Source organism: Lissotriton helveticus, chromosome 12, assembly GCF_964261635.1.
Source record: "Lissotriton helveticus chromosome 12, aLisHel1.1, whole genome shotgun sequence".
NCBI lineage: Eukaryota > Metazoa > Chordata > Amphibia > Caudata > Salamandridae > Lissotriton > Lissotriton helveticus.
Window position 1 is genome coordinate 769821335 of NC_136073.1, and position 11247 is coordinate 769832581.

At 43.1% G+C, this 11247-nt stretch overlaps 1 protein-coding gene across 1 annotated transcript in view; it reads left to right on the forward strand.

Annotated features, from left to right (window-relative positions):
- The window catches only part of LOC144797727 (intelectin-1-like), a 62440-nt gene extending 51826 nt beyond the window's left edge, over positions 1–10614 (forward strand). Inside the window, exon 8 of the mRNA XM_078668467.1 lies at positions 10126–10614. Coding sequence (XP_078524593.1) covers positions 10126–10278 — 153 coding nt within the window. The 3' untranslated portion in view covers positions 10279–10614. The remainder of the gene's footprint in view (positions 1–10125) is intronic.
- The last annotated feature ends 633 nt before the right edge of the window (positions 10615–11247 follow it).

Genomic DNA, 11247 nt, shown 5'->3' on the forward strand with positions numbered 1-11247 from the left:
GGACAATGTGAGGATTACAGAGGCGGGTGCACGTTGTTACAGATCAGAGGGACAACGAGGGAAATTAGGAAGGGGACGCTAGGCCGAGACCTAAAAAGGGCATCCTCGGTCAACTGAAATAAGACAAAAGATTATAAAATGCAGCATATCCTGTGGAGACACATTGTCACAGCAGCAGGGTGCCCTTGCCTCAGGCCGTACCCACCCACATGAGGTTGCCAAGAAGTGGTGCATTGATTAAACCTACACCTGGCCGGTAAAAACCTGCCAAGTTGTGAGCGAACCCAAACCAGATATGGCTCCAACCCCTGCACAGTTTTTAAGGGCATGTGGCCTCAAACTGATGTCTTCTGAAGTTCTAAGTCTTCCAACTCTAAACAAGAGTATTCCAAAAACAGCCTTTTAACATGCCCTAGCTCGTGAACGAGGAGAGAGACAGGCAGATTAAAATAATTTATATTACAGCAGGTTTGCTATTTTCATGTATGTTGTCAGAAAATGTTAACTCACAATACACATCAAATTCCTCTGAAGAGAAGAAAACAAATATGTGAAATTCTCACTAGAATTAAAAAAAGGTGTATCCTTTGTAGAAAATATACCGAGTGATTTTAATGCATACAGACAGCCTTTAACTAGTGTTGCCAGATCAGGTCAGGCCAGATAGTCCTATAGCAAATGAGCACATTGCTTCAATGCAAATGATTCGATTAGCAAACCTGGTTCCCTAGAATTGTAAAAGGGAGTGCCAGAACAGTATATTACATACTGGGCATCCATGGCACAATCATTTGGAGTGGAGAAGTGTGGCTCAATGGTTAGAGCGGCAGACCCTGATGCAGAGGTCTAGCCCGGGACCAAGGTTCAATTCCCCGCCTCGGCGGGTCTTGGGCTCAAAATTCCACGGACCTGATAATTCTCGCCTCGGTGCCTATTCCAATCATGGAGTCCCACTCTGCAACTCTGGGCAATAGCTTGCTTAATCTCCACAGCGGCCCCCACAACGCTAAGGATGCCTAGCCTCCACCTTGGGGGTGCCCAGGAGTGGACACCTCACAGGGAAAGCCAGGATGGGTTCCACAGCGGTATTCGTACAAGTGCCTTGAGACCCTTGCGGGTGAGTAGTGCGTTATACAAGTATCAATTTACAATTTGTTAGTGCTATAAATACAGGAGGTAAATTGCAGTGCTTGATTGCGGTGCAGGTGCACAGCTTTATCCAAGAGGCCAAGGATGGAATGGGCATGCAAAGTGCACTGCACTGTTGCTATTTGAACTAGAACAAGATTTGGAGGAGCATGAGCAGTGAAGTTTATTTTCGAAAGTATTTCTCTGAGTCAGGCCAAGGACCAAATTGGAGGTGACATTCAGTCCTTTTCTCTACTCGACAATGTTCTCTCTAGTTAGTTTTCTGTGTGCATGGTAGCAGAATGTTTACCTAGGTGCACAGGCCAGGGGAGTGATGAGCTAATTAATCAGGCGAGAGTTCGGGATTAGAAACCTTTGCATTGACTCAATAATGTTAGTTATTACCATGGTGACCATTGGGGATAGGGCAAACTACATCATCAGAGAGGGTGGGGAAGACCTACTGGTATTCGGGTCGTCCCAGAGAATTTAGCGGATGGTAGACCATAGATGCACAGGTGAGCCCATATGGGATAAAGCAATCATGGCCCCAGAGTGTATGGACAAGTGAATGTGAGCAAATAATACCACTGCTTTTTTATTTTTTATTTTATATAGCGCAAACTAGACCTGAAGATATGAGGTATCAGAGCGCTTTACATGAGCACTAGTTTCGTTACACAAGAACACATCCATTTCTTGTTAGGCACAGGAGATTAAGGGCCATATGTAGGTAATCTACATTTACCAATTCTAAAATACTGAATTTTACCGATTCGGTAAATGGTATGTAGATAAAAATTCTGTAAATTGTACCGAATCGGTAATATTCTGTATTACCGATTCCGTAATTCCCATTCATTCCTATGGGCTTGGAGGCCCATAGGAATGAATGGGAAGCCATTCACTATTACCGATTCGGTAAATACCGAATCGGTAATAGGGGGAACATTTTCAAGGGTGGCAGGGTGTCACATTGACACCCTGTTGCACCCCTGAATAGTGCATGGGTGCACATGTGGCACACATACATGCCCCATGTCTGCAACATGGCACTTTTAAAAAAACAAATAATTGCTTTTTTAAAGGTATTCAGTGTTTACCACCAACTTGTAGTTGGTGGTAAATACCGAATCCTTAAAGGAAAAATGAACTCACTTGAGTGCTCCCTACATTAAGGATTCAGTAATTTACTGAATTGGTATTTTAAGAATTCAGTAATTTACCGATTCCTTAAATTACCGTTCGGTAAATTACCGAATCCTTAAACCTGCCTCCTACATCTGAAACCCTAAATACCAGTTGGTAATGGCCGAAATTCGGTAATTTCGGACGTTACCGACCGGAATCGGGCTACCTACATATGGCCCTAAGTGATTTGCCCAGAATCACAGGATGTTGAGCGTTGTTGCCGAGCCCGAGACTCGAACCCAGTTCCCCAGCTTTGAGGTCGACCGCTCTAGCCTTAAGGCTACATCCTCTCCCTTTCTGCGGTCACTGCAGTGGGCTCCATAAAGACCCTTATCGATGCAAACATGCAAATCTTACCAAGACTGGTGGCATATCTCATCTTAGAAGCAAGCTGAGTAGCCTCAGTTGCCCCACAGTTGGATCCAATGCATTGTTTTGGCCTTTTTCCATGTTGAGAGAAGTGGTTGCATGATGAGGATGTGTGTAGTGAGCTGAGCCATGGGTTTGCTTAGCCCTTGTAATAGTCAGGGCCCAGGGCGCGTGCACCCGACCTCCTTTATTAGCAGGGTCACATGTCATGTGACACTTGGGATGGATGGGTGTGGGGTGAGTGTAGAAGCCAGCTCTGAAAGAGTGGCTGATGACATTATAGTAGAAACACTACATAGCGACCAGCCGGGCACTACAGCCCTAAGAGCCATAGCATAAAATAACCCATCAAAACATTTAGCATCCAAACACCCATCCGACGTTCATCCATTCATCCATCGGTCCCTCATCCCATCCCTCTCTATCCGTTCTTCCAATCCACCAATAATTTGCAACAGTATATGTGTTGTCTTTTACTCTATGTAGGCCAGAACAGTGGCTGCGGATGAGTATATGTTCATCGCTTTATATGGGTAACTGTAGGTGTGCTGTTTGCCTGTGCATAGGTGCCTGCAAGGGCATGGGTAATGGATGTCTATTGTTCTATGGTATTGAAGCCTTCTTGTATGTATGTTGGTCTGCATGAATGGCTAAGATCATGTTTATACTCTACAAGCTCCTTCACATGCTTGTCTGTCCTTGTGCCTGGACATCTGCATGTCTTTTGATGGGTATGAAGAGGTGACAGTACCGTTGGTCAGTGTGTATTGGTATCTGTCTGACTGTTGACCTAGGCACATTAGTACCTGCATGCTTGCAGGTTTATGATCATGGGAGTCTATCAGCTTGTCGGTCTGTGTTTGAATTTGTGTAGTTTGCTGTGGGGTGTTATCTGTCCCTCTAATACTGCATCTATTCATCCAAGTCATGAAGATAGCTGAATTTGTTAACCCTGAAGCTGACAGCTGTTGTAGCCTGGAGATCATGAATTTAAATCATGACATGGCCAACTCAGCCTTCCATGATTTTAAGGGCAGTAATTTGAGTACCTTCAAATTACATAACAGTAGCATGGGGCATTTACAGTACACATAAACACCCAAAGTGCAGTATGGCGTGCTACTGCTGCAAGAAAAAAAATATTATCCCTCTGCCATTATTTTTACCCCTTTTGATGACTGTTCAACTGTGCGTTTGACATTGGTGAAGCCAAAAAACATTTTATGTTTGAATGGATGTGTGATTACACTATGAGTGAATCTGTATGTCTGCTTTTAGTGTGCATTTGTGTGCTTCTAAGTCTGTTTTTATGCATGTGGATGGTTGTATGCAAGTTAACCTGTTGAAGGGTCCCTTGGTCATGTGCATGGGTTTATTAATTTCTAATTATCTGTGCTCTTAGGTGCATATTCTCTATTCTCGTTGGCCTGTGTGCACAAGTGACTGTATGTCTATTAGGCTGTGAGTTTCAGTTCCTGTATGTCTGTTATTATCTACAGGTGCCTAAATGTCTGCTGATCCGCATGCATAGGTGCGTTGGCCAATGTAATTCTGAGTGTCTTCTATTCATTAGTGCATGTTGTGTAACAGTGTGCGCATGTGCCAGATAAAAGCTAAACCTGTCTTCTTTTTGTTAATAAAGCCCTAAAGAGAATTATTGAGAGGTTCAATCCTCAAGTATATCCTCCAGGAAATAAAACACATGAAAAGGTACTCACCTAGTTTTTTGATTTATTCTAATAGTAGGGCATCAAAATATTTTTGAGGAGTCGTCTCATTCTCACCCTCAACTTATCGAGGCATGCTTCATCATTTGACGATCTCTCACACCCAGGTGAGGATAATACTACCCAGGCGTACTCAACCAAGGGAAGCTAGTCTATCCCTGGGAGTTCTTATAAATCTGAATTCAGGACAATTACTCCCTGTTTTGTTTTTTCGGGAGACAGTTTTAGATATAAAATATATCTAGTGGTATACTCAAGACAATCCTTTATTCAGTGAGTACCACTGATATGTTTAAAAGGATATTTAAAAAAGTAGGGGTCGTATAGTGATTTGCAATGGATCACTAGACTTAGAAATCCTAATTACCAACATGTTTCGACCATTCTAAGAGCCTATACAGGTCTGAGGTCTTCGTCAGGTTATTGCGTTATGCAACCAGTCTATTGTTGTAAACAAATAAACAGGTACGTTTTTATTATCCTACCGGTCCCTCTTCTGAATCTGTAAAACCCCAGTCATACTAGACTAGGGGCTTCATGGCAAGGTGTGGGGGATGCCTCCACAATTGTCACAGATTTGTCAGGAGGTCGGCATTGTATTTACACCTGCTCCTCCTTTCTCTGCTGCCATAATGTGGGTCCCACAATCAATGAAATGTGAGTTCAACAGAGCAGGAAAGCATGAGCAGTCCTAGATTTCTCTGCGCACAAAACCTGGAGCCAAATCACGATGGGCTCCACTGATTCAGCACAGAGATCCTGGGCCAGGTTTATCATTCTTTCATGCAGCGAAGCAAGCCACCTTACTGTGCATCACTGTGCTGGTTGAAAGGGAAAGGGTAGGAATGCGCCACGTTTACAATTATAAGTTGCATTGAAGAACCGGGTCTTATTCAGAACCGGCGGTGCCAGGGACACACCCATGTCTTCGGATTCTCCTGTCTTGACAAACAGAGACACGGAATAATTCTAGGTGGCGTCAGAGATCAAATTTATTAGCTGCAGCTAGTAACAGTGAACCAAGCAATACAACACGGTGTACAACTCAGGAACCTGCTCAATTTGTGTAGAGCAAAACATCTCTTTTTATGCTACTTTCGACCAATTACAAATGCACACCCATTGCGGCAAATTCTGACCAATAGAAACACATTTTTATACATTATCACATTCCAAATAGCTCACTTTACATTGTACCACCCCACAAGTTAATTATTAGGATTGTCCCAAATTCGATTACCAAAAGCCGGACAAACCCATAATTGAAAGCACTACCCATGTAATGGAAAGACATAAAGGAAAGAGCAATTCAGATGTAGAGTAGGATAAGATATGTGCAAGAAACTAGAAACTAACGATATCCTGAACAATGATTGCATTTCCAGATGACTATCAGCCAACGAAATTAGTTTCGTGGACAGGTCAATTCCAGGTGTAGGGGTCAGCATCTTGCAGTTCACTCGCAAGTCGAAAAAGCCCACGTTAAACTTTACATGGACAACGAGGCCCATGCAACTTCGTTTGTTCATTTACTACCACGGCCTACGTGAGGGCAACACAAAATGGCGCCTCGAACAGCGTAAAACACAATGGAGTCCAGTCCCGAAAACCACGGAACCTCAGCATTTGTGTCCTTTCTGTGGACTGGCTCACTTTTGGATGCTTAGCGCCAATGCAGCCCCCCTTATATCATTGTGCAAGGGTGCCTGCGTTGTAGGCAGGATTGTTTTTGTGCGGGAAGGGAGGCCTCCCTGCACCTAAACAGTCCTGAAAAGCATTTTCCTCTTTTTACTTGTGCTGCATACTGCAGCACACATAGAAAGAGGAAAAAACAAGGAGAACCAAAGATAATTATCCTTGTTACGCCTCACCTGGGGAGCAGCAGCATTTTAAAACATTCCTAAGTCTACCACTGATGGAAAATCTGGAAATCCGCCAAAATATATGGGTGGATGCGTGGAAACACCAATGCTCCAGCCATGGAACGCCTCCCTACAGCAGAGTAATGCAATGCAGCAATTTACGCTTCCTTGTGTTACTCTAGATTTATCAAGGCACACAGACCCACCCAAGGTAAAGCTCGCTCAGGTTCGCATCGCCCTTGCACCTCATTGCGTGGTGCAAGGGCGGCGCAAAACCTTGATAAATCTGGCCCATTTTAAAGTGCCTTAAGTGAACAAAGTCAATTCATTTAACCCGATATGGCTGCATGTTAGTCTGTGGTTTTAGACCGCAAAGCTCAGAAACAGGCAAATTCTACTGATTGTTTCCGAGCTGTACTGTCTGAAAATTGAGCTCTAAATTTGGAGACATATGGAGTTATGTGAATTGGCTTTGCATACATTACAGTTACTCAGCTCTACCCAGAGTCCGTCGTGAAACAGCCCTAGATGTACATCAGGAAAGCAACTGACTGCGCATGGAATTCTTGTGCTGAACTCCAAACTAACAAAAGGCCAACAATGGGCAAAATAAATATCACAATTATGGACCAATTCATACAACAAGTAGTAATCCTAAAGTTCACCTACAACAAGTGCAGATTTGCCACTTTTTGGAATTCACAAACATGACAATACTCGGGGTGGAAGGCTGCGCCTGGCACAAGTTTCCAGGCCCATTACTGGGAACAATTTGTGGTAATTTGCTGCTAACTCCTATTCCCGCTGCGCAGAGTTTGACATGTAGAAGAGTTTTGAAGCCTCCTGTGCAAGTTGTGTTCTTTGTTTTGTCAGCTGGAATCAAATGAAAGCTCTTCCCCTAAATCTTTAGCAAATCTTGTGGTGGTCTGTTCCCCTTCCCTTGCAAACAGGAAAGTAACTTAAGTCTCTGAAGATTTTCGACTATGAAAGGGCTGGGGCGGAGTTTGGAATACCTACAAGCATACGTTTGTGGGAGTTTTCTAACTTCCAAAGTAAACCAGATTTTGGAATGCCCACTTCACACCCATTGACTGGATTTCACAGTTCTCATAGAAATTAAGGGGCAGAATTACAAGCCCCTTGCGACACTTTTGCGCCACCGTGGTGTCCCTTTTGTGACGCAGCGGCGGCGGAAACAATGCACCGCGTTGCAACACATTTACAACGTGACGCAACTAGGGAGATGCATCACGTTTTAAAGCCCTTCACCACAGTATACCTGCGTCAGTTATAATGTATGCAGGGCGGGCATTCCGACGCAAGAAAGCCTCATAAAAGTGATGCAGGGAAATCTACAAGATTTCACTGTGCCACTTCTAATATGCCGCTGCCTCAAAACTTTACACCTGCCTGAAGCAGGTGTAAGGAGTGATGCAGCATAATAGGAATAGGCATTCCTGAGCATTGCTGGAGTTGCGTTGTGCTTGCAATATGACTCCAGTAATGTGTTACTTATACGCCAACAGATGCGTGACGCATCTGTCAATCCTTGCACCATGGTGTGCCGCATTGCAAATGCGACGACGCGTCCATGTTGGCGCAAGGGTTTGTTTGCGTGTCACAAGTAAACTGATGCATCTCTGTTATAATGCAGAGATGCGTCAGTTTCTTGTAAATCTGCCCCGAAATATGTAGCAGTAAATAGTTTTCCGCCTTTCAGATGTCCTTTTGTGAATTTTTGGCAGGCATAAAAGAGGTATATTCAGCCGTAAACCTACGTTTCCACAAAATGGCACCCATTACGCTTTTTTGAATGGAGCAGCTGTAAGTATAAAAATCTGTACTTGAGGTTGTTCCTTAAGTATACTTCACACACTAGACACCTCTCACTCACCTATGTGCTATAGTGCAATGTTTTGTCTGATGAAAAAATTGCGTATTTAGTTTGAGCGCTTCTGGTGAAGTTAGCATGCAGAACTTAAAAATGTGGTAGTGCATAATTTTTTCTATTCACGCAGAGCTAAAATATTTCATAGGGTGTTAAGTAGGCACCTACATCTTTGAATCGTTTTTGTTATCGGAGTTGTTTACTGTATAGCTACTACATTCCCTTTATTAGGTTGCCTATCTATATTCAGATATCAAAATGATGAAAAATAGCGCAAAAACTCCCCAAAAACAGTGGCAACCCATTGCAGACCTATTGGAAGGCGGTACAAGAAGGTCACTATAACATTCATTAAAATATTTCAAAGTCAGCCTTTCCTATTTCCTAATGAAGAGACCGCTAAGATGTCTAATATCACTAAATGACGCCTCACACTGACTTTGCTGTTTTTTAGGTCTCGCCTTTTCCATTCCGAAGGAATGGGAAATGGCGAGAATTCAAGTGCTCAAAATCCTCGTGAAACCACCGCTTTTTTCGTGCGGTTTTCTTCGAGTTCACGTGGCCACAGGAACGCGCTTTTGGCCCATAAACTTTCATGGCCATCTGTTCCCCAATGTCCCTCCCACCCTTCCATTGATCTTGCCGCGAGTTCTTACAGGCTAATGGCCCTCCCCCTCCCCCAGCACAGAGCGCGCATCGCTTGTTTTTTTTAGAGCGCTGTGCTCTCACAAGCACTACTTCCTACTTGTTTCCCATTGTAGTGGGCAATGTTATTGGGCCGTTAGCAGTCTGCAGAGTGTGACATTTAATAAAACAAAAGCACACTGTATACTTCGGGCACAGAGTATTTATACTAGGAAACAGCGCTCAGCCAAAAGTCACGCACGTTAAACGCTTCTCTCCATTTCATAGGCTTCATAAGAGGCGCGTGTTTCAGTAATGACACCTCCAGAGACTGAGTGACGCTGAAGTCCCGAAAGACATCTTACACCTCCGCCATTCGGAACAACCCCGCTCGCCGCTGCAGCTAGTACTGAGGAGCCAAGCTGCAGTGAGTGTGCGCGACGCCATCTTACTTTCACCCAAGCTTCCTGGTGATCGGATGTTCCCTCAGAGGCTGACTCCAGCGTCATATCCCCTTTCAATGTTACACTGAGAAACATAGTCCAGCCGCGGGTCTCGCCTTTTACCTGAAGCTTTGACTCCGGGCCTTGGTTCCGAGAGGTCAGCTGCACATGCCAGCCCAGCACAGAGCGCGCATCGCTTGTTTTGTTTAGAGCGCTGTGCTCTCACAAGCACTACTTCCTACTTGTCTTTTTTTTAACATTAAATAATGGCGGCCGCGCATCTTGTTGTTGCTTGTTAAGATGTAAACTTGCTGCAGGGATGTAACCTCTTGAGCTCAGGTCAAAGCCAATCGCTCAAACTTTCCTAATGCGAAAAGTTAAAAGTATGGGCATTGTAAATCACAAAACAAAAAAATAAAATGTCATTTAGAAAACCAATAGCTCAAACTTTCCTACTGCGAGACCTATTGGCAACGCCAGTGCTTGTTTTATTTTTTACTATAGATTTTTTTTTTTTATTACTTTGAAGCTCCATTTGAGTTAGTTAGTTGTCCCAGGCCCCACAATAGCTTCTGACATGCAGTAGAATGTCCATCAGGTTAGAAGGAAGGAAAAAGGAACACAACATGCGATTGGGTCTACAGAAGATACCTTCGTTGAGGGAGGAGCTGATGTATTTTGGCGCAGGGGCACATAACAAACCACAGGATACCCTGCTCAGAGATAATTGTTTTATCATATTCAGTCACTTTGGGAATGTAGTTTTACAAACCTTGTACACTGCACTTATTTCTACAAAATGCCAATTAATCATATGGAAGTGGCCATTGTTTTAGTTTTTTAATTTGATGAACATCAGTTTTTATGTTTTATCTACCCCTGCTTTCTTCCAGCATTGCATCGGTGGTGGAGGACACTTCCCTGAAGCTGCTCCCAGGCAGTGTGGTGACTTTGCCGGCTTCGATTGGGATGGTTATGGAGCTGGTGCAGGCTGGAGTGCAAGCAAAGCGATCACAGAGGCCGCGGTGCTGCTGTGGTATCGCTGAGTGGAAAACTGGAAACACCATTGCCCATCTATTGGGAAATATTGAAATCCCTTTATTTGCAATTTAACTCAATCCACATCGTTATGTGAGCTTGAAAATTAGGTAGGAAGTTCTGTTTTGGACAAAGGCGTCACTGCACCTTACAACAACCTGGATTTCTGGAATAATTTACTGTGGTTCTATATATATATATATACAGAAGTCAAATATTATCACATGAAAATAAAATAAAAATCAAGGTAGCAAAATGTGGACTGCTAGAACTGAATGCTTTATTTCTATGCATATAAAATAAAACGTTTTTATCACATGAAAAATAAAGAAATCACCTGAAAATGTCCAGTTTCTAATAATCATTTTGTCAATTACATTCAAATGCCTCAATCATGTTTATTCTGTACTAGTCTTCATTTAAATTGATTGCATTTTTTGGATTTCTTTTTAGGGCTTCATTTAAATTTGAAATACTTTATCAAAGAAGTACGAAACTTGCACTACTAGGAGTACTACAAAACTGAAACGATCTTCACTAAACTACTGTAAATAAAAAAGTCATTAGAACACAACGAGAATCAATGTTTATTAACCACTATATACTAAATCAACCAACAATCATTCCAGTAACAACTAATTGGTATAACGTAGTATTTCCTCATTTATATAATAGGAAGAAGTGAAGGAAGGGGAAAAGGAGGGGGGGAGAAGCCCATTAAGAGGAACAGAAGGGTGTAAGCTACAACTGTATCATATTGACGGTCAATGACAATGGAAGGAAGAAATAGTTAAGGGGGGTTGAACAGATGAGTAGTAGCAGGGGAGGTAGGCACATTTTGAGAAAGAAAGGAGGAAAGAGGCATCCCCAGAATGTCTCACTTAATTGATATCTTAGTGGAAGCGATTGCGTCCCAGTCTAGTCTATGGTGATTTCAGAGCATATTCTACCATTTAAGGAATGTAACCTCCTGAGCG